Genomic DNA, 21,519 nt, shown 5'->3' on the forward strand with positions numbered 1-21,519 from the left:
TTCGACTTTAAATGCGAAGTTCATGATCTGGCCAATAAACCCGTGGCGGACGCCGGACGGCGCTTGTCCGTGCCACGGGAAGATCTGTTCACCACCGCCACGCGTGTTCATCACCACCGCCACCACCACCACGTGTGTTCACCTCCGCCACGCGTGCTCATCACCAACCCAGTGTGTTCACCACCACCGACCCCGTGTGTTCACCACCGCCACCACCACGTGTGTTCACCTCCGCCACGCGTGCTCATCACCAACCCAGTGTGTTCACCACCACCAACCCCGTGTGTTCACCACCGCCACGTGTGTTCACCACCACCACGACCACGTGGTTAAAGGCGCAGCCCTTGCAATGGAAGGGGCCTCCACTAGAGGGCGCTTCAGAACGACCTTCCTCTGCCTCGAGTGGGGGAGGCCCTGTCACGACATTTTGGAAGAGCTGTTTGCACTGTACCCACACTTTACCCCACCACGCGTGGCCTGCCCAGAGGGCGACTGTGCTTGAACCTCTTCACACTGCTGCTGGGTGGCCACATGCAGCGAGGGGCTGAAGGGGAGGGGGGGGGGAAATAAACTTGCACCCTCGTCTCGACTGCCGCGCCGAGAGGTCGAACCGGCCACCTCCGAGATGCGGTTTGCTGCTGCGACCCGTCAAGAAGCAGGGCGACACCCCACGCCCAGGGTATGTATGTGCACACGTTAGTACTTGAAGCGGAGCGAGGCTTGGAGTCATTGGCAAACCGAATCTGTTTGTATCTGTGACGGGGCCGAGACCACATTGCCCGCGACACAATTCAAGGAAGGTCAAATCTACAAACGGGTGGTGGCTGCAGCCCGAAACTTGATCAGAGAGCCTGGAACTTTGTTTTAGCGGAGTCAGCTCACAGACACCGTGACCCCCCCCCCCCCACGACTCGCATCGATGTCAGCCGTGAGTGGCGTGCACGATGTCGCTGTGGTGGTGGTGGTGCAGGTGGTGGTGGTGGAGGTGGTGGTGGTGGAGGTGGTGGTGGAGGTGGTGGTGGTGGAGGTGGTGGTGGTACAGGGATGGTGGTGGTACAGGATGGTGATGGTGCAGGGATGGTGGTGGTACAGGAATGGTGATGGTACAGGGATGGTGATGGTACAGGGATGGTGATGGTGCAGGGATGGTGGTGATGGTACAGGGATGGTGATGGTACAGGGATGGTGGTGATGGTACAGGCATGGTGATGGTACAGGGATGGTGAAGGTACAGGGATGGTGATGGTACAGGGATGGTGAAGGTGCAGGGATGGTGAAGGTACAGGGATGGTGAAGGTACAGGGATGGTGAAGGTACAGGGATGGTGATGGTACAGGGATGGTAAAGGTACAGGGATGGTGATGGTACAGGGATGGTGAAGGTACAGGGATGGTGATGGTACAGGAATGGTGATGGTACAGGGATGGTGATGGTACAGGGATGGTGATGGTACAGGGATGGTGATGGTACAGGGATGGTGAAGGTACAGGGATGGTGAAGGTACAGGGATGGTGATGGTACAGGGATGGTGAAGGTACAGGGATGGTGAAGGTACAGGGATGGTGAAGGTACAGGGATGGTGAAGGTGCAGGGATGGTGAAGGTGCAGGGATGGTGAAGGTACAGGGATGGTGAAGGTACAGGGATGGTGAAGGTACAGGGATGGTGAAGGTACAAGGATGGTGAAGGTACAGGGATGGTGAAGGTGCAGGGATGGTGAAGGTACAGGGATGGTGAAGGTACAGGGATGGTGAAGGTACAGGGATGGTGAAGGTACAGGGATGGTGAAGGTACAGGGATGGTGAAGGTACAGGGATGGTGAAGGTACAGGGATGGTGAAGGTACAGGGATGGTGAAGGTACAGGGATGGTGAAGGTACAGAATATGACATGGATTGTGAAGTTCTAATAATTTACCCAGATTGTAATATTCAGATAGCACAGAGGGATCATCATGCTGCATACAAACAGCGCACAGGAACTGCAATACATGAATAGCTTCCACCTCGTACTCCAGCAGTGCTGCTCACCAACAGCGCGATGGGATTGCAATGTTACCAGTGGCTCAGTGGCGTGAGGGTCGACGCAGACATTTGATTCGATGATGATGAGCCGTGTCCATCAGGTCACAAGGATTGCAATATCGTGTATCAATAGCTGTCAGATATAAAACAAAAATAGTGTATGCTCATAGACGACTACTTTAGTAGTAACACATTGATTATAATACAGTACCCTATGATCACTCTGCTCAACGATACCAACATCTGACGCTGGATTTGATGCCCTTAGCCACACACTTGGAGTATGGGCTCGAACACCGCACTCCAACAGCAGTCAGAACGCTGTGGCATTGAGTCGGCCGAGGGACCCGCCACGCCCCCGTGGCAGGGATTGAACTCTTGACCTTGTGCTGCATGCCCGCCCTGCTGGGTGCCACGGGGTCGCCATCAAGCAGCGTCAGAAGAAAACGTGTCGGCTTGACATCTTCCTTCGCAGCTTCCCCATCGCCGCTTGCACAGACTCGCTGTGGTTTTTGTTTATTCCGCTTAAAGGGTGCGAGTACATTTCTGTCCAATGTCTCTTTGTGATTTTTTTTCCAACGGCGGCGAAGAGGAAGTATAAAAAAGCAAACGCACAATTGTGGCTGACATTTCAAGGAAAGCGAAATTAACGTTCATACGCAAAATCCCCCGAATCTCTGTGGACCAAAAAAAAACTCGGCACATTCGACAATAACACTGCGTGGCCTGCGATGAATACCACATTGTATGAAGCGTCGTTCCGGGCATGGCCCTTCTTCATAGCACATAGAGAGACCTGAGAGGTAGAGTGCGTTTCACTTGCAGCGTTATTGACGAATGTGTCGAGTTTCGTTTTACGTCTTTGTGAGCAAATCCTCGTGAGTCGGAGCAAACTGTCTGTTCGGGCAGATAAAGGCAGCGGCAAGATCTGCAGGTTGCACGAGCGAGCCTCTGTTTGGTAACGTGACACTGGCCCGCATGCTCAAACACACGTAGTACACAAAGATCCCCCGTGTAGCCTTGACAGATTCTTGGGGCAAGTTCTGTTAGCGAGCATGTGTCAAGGCCGGCACACGAGGGGGTGGGCTGGCCAGCACCACGCCGGCAGACCTTGGCTCTCCAGTGGCGATGTTGACACACCACACCAGGTACTCATTTGAGGCTGACTCCACTTAGGGGAGGCCCAGGACCGGTTCAGCTAATCGAAACTGGCGTTGACCGTGAGCGGAAATCGAACTCGGGTCACTGGGTTCGTAGCGCAGCGTGGCAACAAACTGCCTCAACTTCTCCTGGTAGCTGAAATAGAGGAATGCTGACATTTTAAAGTAGATTTTAAAACACGAGTTGACCTTTTTGTTGGAGCATTTCACGTTTAGGTTACTTTTCAATTACATTTTTTAGTTTTACGATGGCTAGAAGCTATGGAATTATAAAGCCACTGCGGCTGAGAAATGAATCAAAGACAAGGTGGCTGGGTAGGTGAAGGAATCCATAATGTCTGTGTCGCAGCCGTCGAGAGGGCACAGTGGAGACAGGTTTAGGCCATCATTGTCACCATGGTCCATCCACTGCTGGATGAAAACCTCCCGTAGCCGTCACCATTTCTCATCGTCTGACAATGCAACGACCCATCAAGCTCCTGCGCACGAGCTGGTTCCATCGCTGCACGGTGCGCATCGTCTCAGGCGTGTTCCCTCTTTTGGACATCTGTGAAAAAAGAGCTTTATAGCTCATCGGATTCCTCCAGTATGAATAAATATTCTGATCCTTTAGCTGTCACCCAGCACTGTGGGACGCGGGTGACGACTCAGATGTGCGCCGGCGAAGTCACCATCGCACACTTCCCCACCTGTGCACCGGCCAGCCAGCAAAACTTAAAAATATAGTATGACAGTGCACGATAACAAGTGAAATGTAAAAGTGTTTTCCCGCTCGTGGCTGTTCCTATGGTAGGGAGCGGGGGGAGGTGGGGTTTGTCTCTCCGCAGGACAATCTCTGCGGCTAATTTATTGAATTTACTAAAAACCCTTCATTTATCCATCCGGCCAGTTTGCACTGCGGTCAGCACACGTGACCGTCAGAAGGTCACAAGTTCAAATGCCATCTGTGGTTCAACTCAACCCATCCACTTTGTAGGCAGTTGTGGTGGATTTCCCAGGAGAGTCTGATCCTAGTCATGGTGACGTGGCATTTCATTTTATACGCAGGCTCTCACGACCGATATTATGATTCACAATTCGTGTCTATTGGGTTAGATCGCCGTGTAGGTATAAGGTCAATTTGTTTAACTGTAGCCCTCCACCGCCCGACAGAGACAATCAAATCAAGTTGCCATGGCATGGACAAATACGTCAATTGATTTGGTGTATCAGCAATAGTGGAGTAATGATGTCAACCGAGCAAAATATGAAGAAACAAAATTACCTTCTCGATCTTACCCAGGGGCCGGCAACCAAAATAACAGGAAGAGCGTTGTTTTTCGAATTCGGTAAAAAATGTAATATTCCAAAGCCGCAATGCACGTGAATACGAGACAGTCATTAGTAATTGACGTCACGAAGCATCCTTGAAGAACCGCTTGCATGTGGCTCCAGAGCCGCAGGTTGCCGACCCCCTGGTCTAGCTCAAAATAAAACATCATAACCACTGAATTTACATCACGGTTTAGTACAGCAAGGCAAATGAACAGAGACCGCAGGACTTGCTAGAGCAGATTCATTGTTTGTACATCTACTCAAGACATTTCTACAACGTACAATGTTGACACAATGTTTTTCTTTTCAAAATATTATTATATATATTTTTCCCTGTTACAGTTTAAACGCCCTAAATTATGTCAACGACCAATGAACTCTAAATGCGATTTCCCCCGACCCTCCCTGTGAACTTTAATTTTCCGGAGAACGCATTCCTGGATAAGCACATCTAATGAGAGACACGGATATTGACAACACGTGGGAAAATTCCCGTGGCAGAGCAGTGAGCTCATGACTGTGAGCTCATGACTTCAGACCCAGCTCACGGTTGACTCATTCAAACATCATCGTCCTTGTCGTCATCATCATCATCATGCCCGTCACTTTCATCATAATTGTTCATGAATGTCACCATGATCACTGTCATCATTATCACCCTCAATGTTGTCATTTTCTCTTTGGACCTCATGGTAAACCACTGGAGTCTGCGCTCCTTCAATGGACGAATATCAAAACGACATAAACTTTCTCTTGAAGCCCTCTCTTGTCATGATAGTCAAACCTCAATATTGGCCTTTTAGCTCCTAAACATTCCCATCGAATGCAATAATTTTAATGATCATCATGAACATCAAAATCAACGTCATCAATGTCATTATCTTTATCCTCTGATTAGCACGGTTGGCTACGTACTGGTTTGAAAGAAGTTCAATTTCATCATCGTCGTTGTTATTCATGATGGTAAATGGTCACTGAACGATCATCATTGTTAACATCAACCTCGCCGTGTCTACACTGGCCTGTCGTTGTTTTAGAATGTGACAATGATGACGACGATGTATGGCGATGACGATCAACAGTCATAGCAGTTTTGTTAAAAAATATTGGTGTGATTGACTTCCACCACAAGAACGTGGAATTTCCACCGTTGGTTCAGGGCTATAAACGGTAGGTAACGATTCGCCCCTTCTTGCAATTCGATGAATGGCCTTGATTCGGGGCTGCAATTCGAATCAAGAAGCATTCCTTTTTGTTCTCTTGGTGTGAACCCAGCGGCCTCTAGTGGCAGCTCGGGGCTCATGCGAACCCATTGCTTATGGGGCGTTGACATGGATACGAATGGGATGATTACGTACACGGTGCGTGTGCGGCACGGTGAGCGTAAGGGTCGATTGGAATCGGTGAATGGGTGCACCGTGGCTCACTGGTGCGCTACGCCAGGAAGCCGGCTCTGTGGCGCGGCGTTCAGTCGGATCGTTGCGAGTTTAAATCGACTCGGTCCATTCTCGTGCTGGGATCAATAAAATCAGCACCACTCTGTGGAACGTCAACGCCGGTCGGGTTCGGGGTGGCCAGGGAGACCCGGCCGACAGAGAGCTGACTAGGCAGCGCTGAGGAACGGGGTTCAAATTTAGGTTGCAGCCGCTGACTGTGATCAAATCGGGTTCTCAAGTTGATGGTCTCAGCCTGATAATCAAAAGTCTGCACAAAATAAATCACGTTCAATGTAGTTCTGCACCTAATGTGGCTGAATCCCGTCTCTGAGAATGAAATATCAGTGTGACTGTCATGCATCGATCATTTCTCTCAAATGGCAGAGTGGGTGGGAAGGTGCCGCCCTCTACTGTGTTGAACAAACTTCGAAGGGATCTCAGAGGTAGTTATGCGATGTCCACTTCCGTGGGCTCTTTTCGAACACGAAGGATCGCTCTGCTCTGAGAGAGATCCGAACGGTGACTTTTTCTTTTGACATGACACCGATAGGACGATCGGAAAAAATTGGGAAAAATATATTTAAAATACATTTGTCCTAATAGGAAACTGGTTTGAGCCATGGTAATGTGGATTTTTCATTGCACATTCATGGTGCCACCAACGCTGTTTTAAATATTCATTTGAAATAATGGCTACTCAATATACAGTTGTACTTTCATCATCTTTATAATTTTTTTGGATTCTTATGATTCATTCATGAAGTCGACGACTGGTGGAGCCAAACGGAGTCCCACGGAGGACTCTGCGTGCGCGTTAGCGGACCACGCCTCGCCGTGCCGACCGCTCAGCAGCGGCGCTCTGAGTCCGTCGCGGTGGTCGGTTCGTGTTGCTGTTGTTGCTCCAGACACCGGGAGATCGACGATTGATGTTTGGTCGCCGCGTCGGAGGCATTCGTCGTGACGTCTCGCGCGACAACGGAGCGGGGCCACGCGGAGGCTTCTGCCGTCTTCCACTCCGAGTCGGAAGGACTCTCGGTGGGGAGAGTCGTCGTCTCCTGCAGTGCCACGAGGCCCGAGTCTCATCGCGGGTTATTCACGTGATGACACACGTGCTACGGAGACAAAGGTCCTCCGTGTAGCCTTACCAGACCGTCGGGGCAAGTGCTGTTAGCGAGTGCCACCAATGAAAGCCGGCACGGCACGCGAGGGGGGTGGATGGGCAGCACCACGCCAGGCCGCCTTTGTCTCCCTAGTTGCGATGTTTACACAGGGTACCAGGTACTGATTTGAGTCTGAGTCGATCGAGGGGAGGCCCAGAACCGGTTAAGATAATCGTCACGGGTATTGGCCGTCAGTGGGAATCGAACTAGTGCCGCGCGCTAACCGCTAGACTACCGCTCCACACATGTGCTACGCACGCACACGCACACACGCGCGCACACACACGCACACACGCACACACGCGCACGCGCGCACGCACACGCACACACGCACGCACACACGCACGGCTGTGGGTGGGAACGCAAGTCTGTCTGCAGAGGGAGCTGTCACGGGAGCAGTCGTGCACGCCAGGCCGCCGTTTCACTGCAGTCCCTCTCAGCGACAGCTGCGTCAGTCAGATCACGATGATTACGATGATTACGACGATTACGATGATGAAATCATTGTTATTGCTCGTGGTAGGACAGCACTCGTTGCTCTGCAATGGGAAATAAGATACATCTGTCATTTTCACGCTCTTCTCACAATCCTCCTGTAAACGGAGCACGAAGAGTTATCCGCTTTTTTGACGCGGTAAAATGCCAACGTGATAGGTTATTGTGAGTTTTTGTTTTCACATTGGCGAGGATTTAGAGAATATTCCGGCAAAACGATGATATTAATATGAGCACAAATTAAACATCAAAACTGCACAAACGCATTGGACCACTGCACCAAAGCTCCGTCTTACACCAAGACCACGATTCCCTCCGGAGCCGTACAGCGGGTGGGACAGAGTGATGTTAGCGAGCATCTCTTATTGTCGCCAGCCTCGCACACGAACCAGTGCGGACATCGCACTGCCGCCTGTTTCCCCATCGTGGGTATCGACCAACTCGTGCCGGGTACTCATCTCAGGCTGAGTCAACCTCGGGCCACATTGAGCCACCAATTTCCACTGGTGTTGTGCGATTTAAAATTAATATTTAAAACCTTTTAACTTGGGTTATTCACTGGAGCGCAGTTGATAACTCTTGTGCACTGTGGTGTACACGGTCTTTGAGGTGCATTTGACAGCAGTCGGCATGCTTTAGTAATTCTCTGCCAAAATCACGGGTGGGACTCGTGATGTGCAAACTCACTCAGTAGTGAGCTTCTGTAAAAAAAGAACAACTAACTTACTTTAGTAGCGACATATGCTAAATAATTCAAACACTAATATTAGTCCGGAGAATATTTTTTTTTACAGAATACTGAGAAATTAGTAAATCACCGTTCCAAGAATCACTGAATAGCGTGACCATTCCACCCGTTGCAGTTGATTATGCGTGAATTTCGGAACACAGTGAGGACGCAGCGGCCGGCTGGCTCTGTGGGTCGGGGTCGACAAAATAGCAACCTTTGTGGGAAGTCAACAATAGTTAACCGATGACGAAACTGCCCCTTGCCATCCGAGGGTGGAATCTGGGTGCCAGTGGAGAGACACCAACGAAAGAGGCAATGGCCAGGACTGAAACCTGGCCAAGCATCCGCCGTGAGTTGAAGGTGCGTCGCGGACCGCTGGGCAAGGAGCATCGAGGGGCTTTGTCTCGGGTTTGTCGAGAGGGGCCGATGGAAGTGACTCCAGATGCTGCCGTGTTGTGTCATCGACTTGGACCATCTCCCATCGTGCCGTGAGGCTCTGCCCGACTGAGGCAGCGCCAGCAGAACGTTCTGTGACACGACTTCGAGAATAGCGCAGCCAAGTAAATAAATATCACGTAGGTTTTCCTTGATTTATGTAAAGACTCGGTGAGTCTGAAAACGCTTTATAAGGAGATTTTTTGCTTTGGGATATTTGGCCGGGAACAAGTTTTGTATCGCTGGTCTTTCAGTTCCTGGAGAAACCAACACAAAAGTGGAGATGACGCTCAATAGGAAGCACAGGTGGTGCAAGGAGCCACTTGCTACACTGCCATCTCACGGTGACCTCAGAGCCCAGTTGACAGCTTGTGCAACCCTGCCCGATCCACCAACTGCACTTCCAAAGCCTCTGGAATCGAGGCTCGCTGCCACTGGTGTCAGCCTCGGTCAGCGATCGAACTTACATCGCCGGGTTTGTAGCGCAGTGCGCCAGCGGCTGCGCTCCCACCCCGCCCCACTCGCTGGATACGGTCGATAAGAGCAAGACAAAACGATTTGACCGCTGGAAGTGGCCTGCAAACTGCCGATGATGAACAGAGAGTTAGGAGCGTTTTCCCTGGAGGCGCGTGCCGCCGTAGCCGCCACAGGCAGCCTGGGAACTAGAGCGTCGCGGGACCCAGGGCAGTTGTTTTGGTTGCGGCGTCTGTGCTGGGCTGTGCTGGGCGGGGGGGGGCTGCACCCGATGGTGGGGTGGGGGGCCGTGCTGGGTTATTCTGGGCAGGGAGTCGCCTCCCAACAGCTGGAAGTGTGACCGCACCCGGCGCTCGGGGCGATCGCCACTCCCGCCCGTGGTGATGATATTTGGGGATTAAAATCTCCGCTGTTTTTTTGCCCAAGTAGAGCCTCGCTGAGTGCCAGACAGGAGGGGTCCTGCCGATTTGAAAATCCGTCGAAGAAGCAGCCCTGGCTTCTCTCTCCTGCCCCACGACAGTGGGGACCGCTCCCGGCCGCGCTGCGACAACCACGGAGACGCCGCCGCCACACGGAAGACGCTGCGGATATTTCCTCGTAAATGGCACAGACATCTTGAGCCAGTGCTGCTGAGATCCAGGGTTCAACTGAGTTGTTGTTGGTCTCAACACTGTTACTCGTGGCCGCACGGCGAATACATCATCAACGTGCTTGTTGGGTTAGGTGGCCGGGTCAGGGCACTAAGCTGGCACACCTCGGATGCTGGGTTCGAATCCTGTGGCTAAACCGGGTTCTGAAGTGCAGTCAGTTGATGTTCTGAACTGAATCGGCAATGACATCACTCTAAATTTGGTTCTGCGCCAAATTTGGCAAAATTCCAGTTCACTGTCACGCGACGAACATGATTACTCTCATATGCAGAGCGCGGGTGGGAAAGTGCTGCCCTGTAACTGCGTGGACCAGAATTCACTTCTCAGGGGTGGCTCTGTGATATCAACTTCTGTGGGCTGTTCTCTAACACAACGGGTCGCACCGCTCTGTGAAGCGAGCGTTCGAGAGGATTGCGAGTTTGTGACACGTTTCAGACAGCACAATCGGGACAAAATTGGTGGGGGGGAACAATCTGCTCATCACACCCGCTAGGAGGACTAAATAAACACCGTGCGTTTTATGCGCTTTGCAGGAGGATCATTAGCCAACATCCTCATCACAGATTCATGTTCGGCAGTGCTACTTGCGACCGTCTTGAGCTTGTTGACACAATCGCTGGCGACCACCGTGTGCTGCCCGCACGCTCCCCGTGACTCGGGCCACGTGGCCTCTTGAGAAGTCCCCCTGTGACGTCACCACGCGGGAGCGGCTCTCTGGCGCGATGTTGGAATGTCCCCGCTGCTCGCTGCGAGACTTCTCGAGGGGAATGTCTCCCGTCTCGAGGGGAACGTCTCCCGTCTCGAGGGGAACGTCTCCCGTCTCGAGGGGAACGTCTCCCGTCTCGAGGGGAACGTCTCCCGTCTCGAGGGGGCGACGCCGGGAGCGCACTGGGGACACAACTGGGCGGGCAGACGGCGACGAAGCAGCAACCTTCATGGGCACGCCGGGCATTGTTTCAGCCCCGATGGTCTCACCCTTGAAAACGTTACCTCGCCTGGCTGCGGGGCCGTGCACCTCAATGAGCAGCGGTGGCAACAATGCCCCTCCTCCAACCCCTCCTCCACCCCCTCCGTACAGTCCTGCCAGTCGCAGGTGCACGGACCAGTCTGGCTGGCTGCAGCCAGGTGAGACAATAGCGGCAGAAGCCGCTCGCTCCGCCTGCCGCCCCACTCGGTGGTGCCTGGCGCCTCGACGCGGGGACGGCGAGCTAGCGAGCGGTCTCGGCGTTGGTGCGGCGATGGTGGCGGCGGTGGTGGTGGTGGTGCCGGCCCGAGACGTCGTCGCGCCATGTGCACAGCGCCCCTGATCTGCTCTCGGCACGGGGCTGGCCGCTCACTCGACGCCACCATCACTGGGGGAAACTGAGAGGTGACATTTGGTCGTCTTCTCTGTCCGCTGATGTCTCCCTTCTAGCACGTCGCTCTCTCTCCGTCTCCCTCCGGCCGTCTGCATGGGATTGGAGAAGTCACTCGGTGCGTGAAGTTGTCGAGGCCTCTTTGTCAGTGCGCTGGGGGATGAAGGTGTCCCCCCCCCCCCCCGTGCCGTGTTAATTGTGGAGGCGGGATTGACCATACTTCACCATGCTGGTCAGTACAGGTTGGTGAAGATCGCCACATGTCGGTTAGAAATAAAACCTGTTCTTTTATAGTACCGTTTCATGAAACGTATTAAAAAAAATGTTTTTATTTATATTTGTCTTGCTGCTCTTGTGTGTGATCGATATTCTTCAAGGAGGTGTCGTTTTTGTAGCCATCCTATACAATGTACAAACCCTTTATGATTGTCAGGCTTCTGGTGTAGTGTGTTTCTGACAATTGGTGGCTCACAAGTGGTGAAATGTTACTCACTTCTGGCTGTATTGTGAAACCAAAGAATAGGTTCTGCGGACACGTGCTGTTGACAAACACCAGCGTAACGAATGGGGCTTGCTTGGCTCCAGCTGGTGTCATTTAACTCGGGACCATGCAGTGTGTGAGTGGGCGGTGTTCAAGAAGACCCGAATTGAATGTCACCCATTGTGGTCAAGGTGGTCCTGTGTGTGTTTTGTAATGGAAACCCAGCACCGTGTGTGTGCGTGTCAGACCGGGGCTCAATTACAACCGCAGTTCTGTCTTTCGTAGCGAAATGAAATCGCAGTGTAATAGTAATTCTAGAATCGGCTGACAATGCTGTTGTAATCATCAAAGTTCCGCGTGCTGGTCTGTGTATCTATTCGGGCATCGACAGCTCGGCAGGGTTAAGCCCGGATAGCGCCTGGATGGGCGATCACCATTAACAACAGCGACGCGAATTGGTTATCATGAGTTCAGTTTCATAGAATTTCGCGTCGAACTAGGGCACCATAGCGTCAAGAGAGGGGGGGAGCATCCTTCCGTGCACGATCAGCAGTTGACCAGCATTGATTAAAGCAAGCCCCACTGATGATGAGACACCGGTTCCCGAGTTTGCTTGTCTTGAATCACTCCCACAACGCTGTGGTGTGCGGCTGATATAATAATAGGTCGCGCAATAAATACTTAATTATTTTGTTGACGTTGCTGGGGGTATGTGAAGGAGACGTGTGCTGCCTGCTTGTCCACGTTCCCGTTGGTAACGGGCAGCAGTAATGTTTTAGATGTTTTCACGTGGCCATTTGGCGCCCCGTCAACTCGCTGCATTTGCGAACCCAGCTTAACCCTCTGCGTCCATGCTTACTCAACGTTCCTTTCCCAGTTATACGTTTCGGTCCATCTCTCGATGCCTCATATCGTAGCACCCCGAGGGCAATGCCCTTAAGGCAAGCTGCAGCTTACCGGGGCAACCGTTGGCAAATCCCCGCATACGGCGCAGCGGGCAGCTGCAGCAGGAGGTGAACCTGTGCCGACCACCACCTCGGTGCTGAGCACTCTGACGACGCTCGAGCCGTCCGTGCGCAGCGCGCACCGACAAACGCCGCGGCGTGAGCGCCAGGTTCTGCCGAGAGCGGCATCGTTCCCGGCAGAGCGCGTGAGGAGTGTTGAGTGACTGATGCCAAGTAGCTTCGTGTCTGCCGGAGCACGCGTGCCTGCGACCAAGGGGCTGATAGACATCTCACTGGCGATGACAATGAAAAGGTCACGTGCTGGACATTTTAAAAACACGTGAAGATGCAGTTGTTCTTTTATCTACGCGCTGCAGGAGCGCTTTCGCGAGAACGACATTCTACCGCTGATTCGGGATCACGTGTGGAGATGGGCATCACCCGGTATTCTTGGCTTGGCCTCGAGACGTTGACTTTTGGCCTGAGTGGAGTTTCTAGGCCTTCCTGGCAAAACTGACGATGGGTGTCATGATCGCTCGCCTGATAAAATGAAAGATGAGGGCAAGAAGAGGTCATCGCGGCCAATGCTGTTGTCATCGCTTCCTGCTGCCAGATTTCATAAGTGCCGTTGTTGTAAGTGGCTGAATGAGACGAGTAGCACTGCATTACCGAGAGCAAAAAGTCTGCTGCCGGACGAAGGCCGCGGCACGCCGTGCCTCGTGGGGGGGGGGGGAGACACCGTTCTGATGCCGTTTCCCACCGATGTTAGCCACGACCGGGACTCAACCCCAGGTCGCCAGGTTCATAGTGCAGCGTGCTTAACTGCCTTGCCACTGCTCCACCCTACTCTAGACATTTGTATAATTTTTCTACTTTGGAAAAACAACCATAATTCCGATGGCTATTACACATGCTGGTCTCTTAAGTTTGATCCGAACATCTTAGAGCCCCAGGGTCTTCCTTTTGTCGTGGCTCTGGGTGCTGCTGCGATACCTCTCGGCCACCCTCCCTCCTTCATCATCATCGTCATCATTCTGGGCTTTTGTATCGTTTCCTCTCTCCTGCCTTGGGATGTTCAGCTTCCTCTGCACGCGCGTGTAAGAGTCTTGAGATGCGCTTCTATTGAGACAGCCGCTTGTGGTTTTTTTAAATAATCCGGTTCTCCGCCCGTGTGCTGTTTCACCGACGCGCTGAGCCGCGGGCTCCCATCGCTTATCACTGAAGCCGATCTCTATTCTTTCGAACGATATTACGTACGTAAAAACATCTATTCCGCTATTGCAAACGCCGAATTGTTAGATGCTGTACATTCAGAAGCCACGAGAGTTGTATTTTTGCCTTTGAGCTGTGATTATCGTGGCATTTCAGAAATGAACTGAATGCACTTGAAGGCACTGCGTTTGGGCTATGAATAGGGGACATCTGTGCCACGCCAGTATGCTATGCTGGCAGCACATACGAACGCACGCACACATGCTGACAAACACGCCCTCCGTTGCCAAGCGGAGCCAGCAATAGAAGTCCCCGTTACGCATGCGAACATTCCTGCAGTGATTCTTGCTCCGGCAACGCAAAACATTTGAACGGAGTTTTCGCGAAATGCGTTTGTGTTCACTGTGAGATCGGTCTCGCCGAGATCGGTCGCACGCCCAGTGGTCCGTTGAGCAAGGGCCTGGAATTGTTCCTCGAGACCGGCTGTCAACTGCGACAGCTGCAGAATCTGGCAGCAGGAAGGGAGCGATAGCGAGGTCTGGTGGCGTCAACGGCTTTGCCCTTGACGTCCTCTTGATCTTGATCGCGTTGTTAAAGTGTCTAAAACTTCTTAACTTTCCTACTGGGTAATAAGCGAGCACTAGCCGGTGGTGATTGAGCGTGGAGTCGCCCGAGTTGAGTTTCGACGCGCACGCTTTGCGTACGCGCTGAAGGAACCCGTGTACCCTGCTTCGTGTTGCTGTGGACATTCCCTGCTGCTCGCGTCTCGTCGCCGCTAGCGCCCCACACTCGCGCGCACGAGCAGCGGCAGTGGGACGAGGCGGCTCTGCGGCTCCCCACGGAGCGCCCCGCGGGCCGAGCGAGCCCTGCACGGCGGCGGGGCTCGAAAATAAACCTCCGTGGAATTCTCCATCGGGCTCTCGAGTGACACACTGTCTCCCTCGCTCGCTCGCTCGCTCCCTACCCCTCTCGCCTGCTCGTCTCACGAGCGACGGGGGGAGAGCGGGGGGGTTAATTTAGCCGTGAGCTTTAGAGGAGACGCCGCCGGCACTGCGCGGAGGCTCGCTGAAGAGACCGCAACGGCGCTGTGTTGGAAAGTCGCTGACGCCCAGCCTGGGGCAATGGGCAGGGGCAAGTGCAAGGTATTGTGTCTGTACACGTGTGTGCGTCTGTACACGTGTGTGTGTTTGTGTGGACACACGGGTTCGATTGCTGCTCATGAACATCACCAAGTAGACGGTTGTGGGCTGGCAGACGGACGGACGTGGTGCCGGCCACCACCATTCCTGTACCATGCCGGACGAGCCGGGCTACCACCAACCTCACTTTGCTGCTGTGCTCTGGGAGGCGAAGTGAGAGCTCGCCTTCTGTTCAGTCTGCACCCGAGTTCAGCTTGGTGTTGCTGTGGTTTCTAGAAAATTATTTTCAATCTAAATATGTAAAGACGGCTTGGGTGGAAAATCAACCGCCAAATGTCTTGCTTCTCACTCGAGTGTGTGGTGGAAATTCCACATTGGGGCAGTCTTTCCATTGGGCAACTACTGCGATAAGTCGGCTCTATATATAATATATATCTATTTATAAGCTCATTACTGCAGTGACATTTCATATGCCCTGTATTGAGAAACCTGCTTAAGTGCTTCTTGTTTTGCAAGGTGAATTTGTTTTGCTCAACCTACGTGTGATGGCAGTCTAACATAGATAATGTGAAAGGTTCTTCTAATGTCCAAGTTATTGCAGGTCGTGACACTTTGGTAATTCTCCGTCCAGATGATCCGATGACTGTCTCATAGGAGCTGTGGCTCCGAAGTGAACGCTGCGACCGCTGCACCCGACTGCCCCGTTTAAGCAGATCCACGTAAACTTAGCCCGCTATATCCAGCCACACGTTTCGTGTGCCTATTAAAAACAACGCGAGCCTGTAAACAAACTCCGTGTGGGCCGTCATGAAGCCAGAATAGCCAGAGTCTCCCTGCTGGGAGCAAGTCTTGTTCACCAACACCATCTCCACCTCCCACCTGCGCTGCTACGGAGAGTGCAGCGCCCGGTCACGTGTGCTCCTTACTATCGGCTTGTTGCGAACCCCTTTTGAGGTTAGCATTCCCTGCTATAGGAATGTGGAACGGGGTCGCACCTCTCGCGCTCGTCCGTGCAGGGAGACGCGCCGATTGTGACGCGTAGGCGCCACGAGACTACGCACACGCACCGGGCGCGTGCGACGCTCGCGTTGGGAACGTGAGCACGTGGCTTCCTGCCCCCGAGCCCGCGTGGCCGTCTGCCCGGTCCCTGACATTCGACTCTGGGATGTCTCCCCTCCTCATCCCCTTCCCCTGCCACCACCATCACCACCGCCACCACCACCAACACCACCACCATTATCACCACCATCACCACCACCAACACCACCAACACCACCAACACCACCATCACCACCATTATCACCACTGCCACCACGGAGATCAAGGCCACCGTAGTCCAAGGCAGTGAGGCCACCACACCTCTCTCTCTTCATTTTTTTTACCACAATTTTGCTTTTGCTCCATGTTAGACACTTGGCCTCCAGGGTCCGCTCTTGACAGTCTAACCACAAAGACGATGATCCCTCGTGTGGCCTTAACGGACTTGCGCCAAAAGCTTTGAGTGAGCACCTAGGAAGGCCGGCACGACACACGAGAGGGGGTGGGTGGTCCAGCACCGCGCCCCATCGCTTCACTGCACGCCGCGTGGCTGATTGCGCCGTGGATTTGGTAACTCGACGGCAGGTGAAGCTCCCTGCGGCTGGATGGTGGTGGTGAGCGAGCTCGTGGCTGCGTGGTCTCGGCAGAGTTGCCCCTTGGGGAATCTGTCAACGTCACCGGGATTTCGGAATGAGAATCTTTATCGATGCTGGAGCTATAATGCTCTCTTTCACAGATGTTCAGTAGAGTTGGACCATAGTGGGCACCATAGTAAGGCGATTTCTGACCTCTCTACGCATCGTTAGATTTGGCGTGTAAGACGCCATCGTTGCGTTGACCGCCACCTCAGAGTTGGCGGCGTTCTAAAAAATCCGGCGCTCCGCAGGCAGGGTTGGTGGCTCGCGCAGAGATTGCGTGCGGACGCCCAACCCACAGTTCTACAAGTTCGACCGTAGGTGGCAGCAGAGCAAGTCTGTTTCTGACGTTGTGAGTTGAATCCCCTCATAGGCGTGGGTTTTCTCCAAGTGATCTGGTGCCCTTCCACACGAATGCGAAAATTGCCCAAACGTCCCAAGCAGCGGGGCTCTCAGCATTTCACAACTCAAAATGTGCAGCCCTTTTGTCAGTCCACAATACCAGATGTGCAGAACACAGGTTGGTGAAGGTGTGGAGTGTAGCAGCGAAGTGCGGCAATTCATTTTGCTCCACTGTCTGCTGCCCACGGTGTAGCGCAGACCCCTGCAGCTGCCGATGAAAAGCTGGCTTGCTTAATGGCGGTCCCACATTGACCCAGTCTCCAGGCTCCAGCCTGCTGAGCTTGTGTGACGTCACGAGATCGGGCGCATTTCCGATGATTTTGGCCACGGGCCGCTGCTGTAGGAATGTGCCATTCTCACCGCTGGCTCAGGATCGCCAATGAAGGCGAGCGTTTGCCCTCTTCTCGATTGAGCAGGGAGTCACCGGGACTACGACCCCGCGAGGCTGGCACGGCTGCACAGGCACATGACCCCTGGCACAAGCACGACCTCTCACGAAGAATCCAACGGTGAACGTCTCCGTCGGCCTTCGACGTTGAGCCTGAAACTCGTTGACCAAATATTTACCGGCGGCCACCGCCACCGCTACCGCGAACAGAGGGGCCGCCGCACGCGAGAGCCGCTGGTGCAGGGGGAGGGGTGGCTGGTGCCGTGACCCCAGGCCCAGCCGATGTTTTCAGACGCTTCCCTTCCGCGCCGGTGCCTGCGCATAATGCCCCTTTGCTGGCAATGGGGGCTGAGGGGAGCGCTGGATGGAGGAGGCCCTCTTCCCGGTTAGCTCAGGGCAATGTGACCTCATTTTGTTTTGTTGATTGTCCCCCCCCTCTCTCGATTCCATTCGTGCTATCGGCGTCTTGTGGCGAGATGAAGAAATTTTGCGTTGAGAATTTGCAGCGAGCGGCGCACGACCTTGCGCTAGAAGAGCGGCTGCCGAAGAGGTTGCAAAACTGCACGCTCGTCTCTGGGCGAACGCGTCTACGTTGGCAGCCTTGAGGGAGGAAACCAGAGGTCCTGTTTGTTTGGGGACATCACCGGCGACTTCCAACAAATTGGGTCGCGTTTTTCTATACCCCGGCCGGTGGACGACAAGCAGAGTCGACCCTTGACGTGGATTTTAACTTTGCACGGGCACAGATGGAGATGGGAGCAGCCACGCGCGGCCACGCACGCGCCGTGCCTGCCCCCCGCACCTCCAATTAGCGCGGCTAGATACGTACAGTGCGAAAGAAGTTGGACATACGTACGTACCCATCCCAGTCCGTGGGGGAATGGGGATCACGGCGGGCTCGGTGTTCACGAAGCTGAGTGGCGCGAGAGATATTTATTTTGTCGCTTGCTGGTTTATCCCACCGGGTGGCGCTGTGGTTGGAGTGTTATTGAATGATTTAGAAAAAAAGATTTAGCCTTTCTGGCCTAAATACGGGTGTTAAGATGTTCAAACACAAAAATAAACACCAATTACCACACTAAATTGTGGTAAAAAAACACATGCAAATGAATATGCTTTGATAATGTATGCACTGTACTTGAAACTGATTGGCCTGTACCAGAGACCGGCTTTATTGCATTGTCTCACCGGTACTGTCGACCAAAGGCTGATAAAAGGTGAGCGGAACAAGGACAATGCACACATCAAAGCGTTCAATAGCTCGGGTTGAGCAGTTATAGCTATGACCCCCTTTTGCCTGTATCAAGATATTGAATAAAAAAAGGCTTTACCCTTTCTGCGCAATGACAGCTAACGGGCCCCATAGCTGGCAGTCAAAGTGTTGTGAGCACAGTCGTCAGGGCTCGGCTCAGCAGCGTGAAAATATCACGAGTTGAGTTTCTCTCGAGACGCTGCTGCGTCTTCAGCACCTCTGCTTTGTCGCGAGTGTGGGACGCCTCGAGCCGCTTGGGGTACTGAGCTGCAGCTCGGCCTGCTCACGCGGGCCGCAGCCGCCGCAGAGAGGAGCCCAACGTGCGCTCGTTCGTGCGGAGAGGCATTTGACTTCTGTCACTTTTAAACACACGATATGGACTCTGCTTTAAGTATATATTTGCCCTGAGCGCAGCGCACTCTACATTAAACCCAAATGCAACTTGACAGGCGAACGGTGATCTCAAACGAAACCGCGTCTCCGCGGTTAAACCCAACGCTTCTTCATATATTTTTTTACGACTTCGATTACTGGGTCGGTAGCCGACTAATACGTGCCACATTCGGACGGACGTAAACCGATCGGCTCGCCGAACGTTGAGCGTCTACTCGGAGCCGTGAACGCCTGCGGGCGTTCTCCGGCTTGCGCTCTAGCAACCGTGCCAAGCGGCCCTTTTGTTCCCGCGGCCCGAATGCGGAGCGGCGCATTACGAATGTGACAACTTTGATTTGCACTTAACGGGGAATGGGTCTGGACATTCATTCACTGCACAGGGAGTGCCAATTGAGATGCAGGCCGGCACCCAATTCAATTTGACCGCTGTAATTGGCGCCATTTAAACATTAAATTAAATTAAATGCCGCGAGTCTTAATTCACTGGAGCTGCATTATGCATTGTGTGTGTGTGTGTTTATAGCTAATATCATTTCACTTGGATTTACTGTCTCAAGAGGTTAGCGTTGCAGTATTGGAGTCGACATGGTGCAGGGGATATATCAACATATGTAAGTCCTAGGGGCGAGTGCCGTTAGCGGGCACCTTAAGCCCAGAACATCACACAAAGGGGAGGTATGTAAGGCTCTGTATCAGGCTGCCTTTGTCTCCCCGGTGCTCAGGTTAACACACTGCACCAGGTGAAATGTATTGCACCAAGTCGGTGATTTCCTGCTCAAATGAGCGTTGAGAGGCAGTCTCATTGACATGCCTGAGCCAATGGTGGAAATCCTCATTCTAGCCATTGCTTATTTTGCACACACAGCTGTACTAATTTTATCGACCCCCGGAGGGATGATGGGAGTCGAATGTAAATCACAGTCAGGGTTGAAATTGCTCATCCCCTCTAGGGCAAATACAGTTGTGCAATTCCTTTGACCAGATTTTCTGGAACGTGCCCACTCTCGCCCGCTCTCGCCCGCTCTCGCCAGCTCTCGGGTGCTGAGTGGGCACTGGGCGGGTGCTGAGCGGGCACTGGGCGGGTGCTGAGCGGGCACAGTGGGCGAGAGGTTGGTTCGCCGAACTTGGATTGACGACCTCCGTGTGTACAGCAGGTGCTCCAGCTGGCTTGGGCTGTTGGTAGCAAAGGACAGGGCAGCAAAATCTTGGTTAGTACCATGCTCCTACGTCTATGCACTCCATCTTCCTCGCTGATCAGCGTGGTGAAGTATCGTCAAATTGCCCCCTCCTCCCCCTGTGATTCACACAGCGAGCGGCGGGGGTGGCCCTTGTCCAGCAGTGGATGGACAGGGCTGCGTTGACGTTAACGTGCGGAACATCGACAGTCGCCACAGGGAATGTGGAATTGCCATTCCTGGTTCAATGCCATCGACGGAGATGGGCACAACTCCATTCTCTTACTGTGTGTGCATTGTGTACCTGGTGGAGCTGGTGCGGAGTGTAAAACACCGCCACTGGGGAGACAAAGGCGGCCGGGCATGGTGCTCTCTACTCACCCCCTCGTGTGCCGTGCCAGCCTTCATAGGTGCTCGCTGACAACACTTGCCCCGAGAGCCAGTCGAGGCTATACGGGGGACCTTTATCTTTGTACGTGTATATATACGGGCACGGTAAGAAATACAACAGCAGCAGTCGATTAAAAGGAGGAATGCCCCCGCGTGTTTGGGTGCTCGGCTCTGCCAAGACAAACATCCCGGCTCGCTTCCCGCTCGCTTCCCGCTCTCACAGACGGCAGCGGTGTGTGGTGGGAGAAGTTCCCAGCGCGTGCTTTGTAACGAGAATACAAACCCCGTTTCCAGTGCGAGTAATGTAGGCCTCGTGTGTGCACACTCTACGTGTCTGTGCGTCTGTGCGTCTGTGTGTTTTGAGCTTTGCAGCGAAGGTCGAAGGGGGTGCCGCCACCACCGGCCACAGCCGGGCAGGTCGCTTCTGAAAATTAAGTTAATAGCTCATGGGGCTTTATCTGGTGAGATTTAAAAAAAATGATGGTGATTTCTTTACCATTCCTAGACTTTGCACTCCTATCGTGTTTTTGTTGTTGTTGTTGTAACGTTCTGAAAAAGAGCTTAATAGCTCATCAGATTCCTGCAGTATAAATACATTTTCCGATTGTGATTCTGGACATTCCTGATGCTGACGGTGGGGGCCAGTCTCTTCATAGATCAACTACTCTTGCTAAATGCCTGAAGAATACCGAGTGGCTGAAGCGGGAATCGAACCGCCGTCTCCGTGCAGACTGCCTCGGCGGCGGGTGCCATGCGACCCCTCGTCGAGGTTGGCGGGCGTGAGTCGGAGAGAGCCCCCGTGGATCGTTCTCTCTCTCGGGCTATTTTTGAAAGCGCCG

The 21,519-nt window shown here is 53.2% G+C and overlaps 1 protein-coding gene and 1 long non-coding RNA gene across 3 annotated transcripts in view; one reads left to right on the forward strand and one right to left on the reverse strand.

Moving 5' to 3' along the window:
- Window positions 1-14,916: 14,916 nt before the first annotated feature.
- Window positions 14,917-21,519, forward strand: part of LOC144944268 (FERM domain-containing protein 4A-like) — a 112,630-nt gene continuing 106,027 nt past the window's right edge. For both annotated transcript variants that reach the window (XM_078872280.1, XM_078872282.1), the window contains exon 1: window positions 14,917-15,010. In XM_078872280.1, the coding sequence (XP_078728406.1) occupies window positions 14,990-15,010 (21 nt within the window). In that variant the 5' untranslated portion in view covers window positions 14,917-14,989. The remainder of the gene's footprint in view (window positions 15,011-21,519) is intronic.
- Window positions 20,182-21,519, reverse strand: part of LOC144944269 (uncharacterized) — a 40,111-nt gene continuing 38,773 nt past the window's right edge. The window contains exon 3 of the long non-coding RNA XR_013639570.1: window positions 20,182-20,288. This is a non-coding gene — a long non-coding RNA (uncharacterized LOC144944269). The remainder of the gene's footprint in view (window positions 20,289-21,519) is intronic.

Source organism: Lampetra fluviatilis, chromosome 34 (assembly GCF_964198595.1).
Source record: "Lampetra fluviatilis chromosome 34, kcLamFluv1.1, whole genome shotgun sequence".
Taxonomy (NCBI): Eukaryota; Metazoa; Chordata; class Hyperoartia; order Petromyzontiformes; family Petromyzontidae; genus Lampetra; species Lampetra fluviatilis.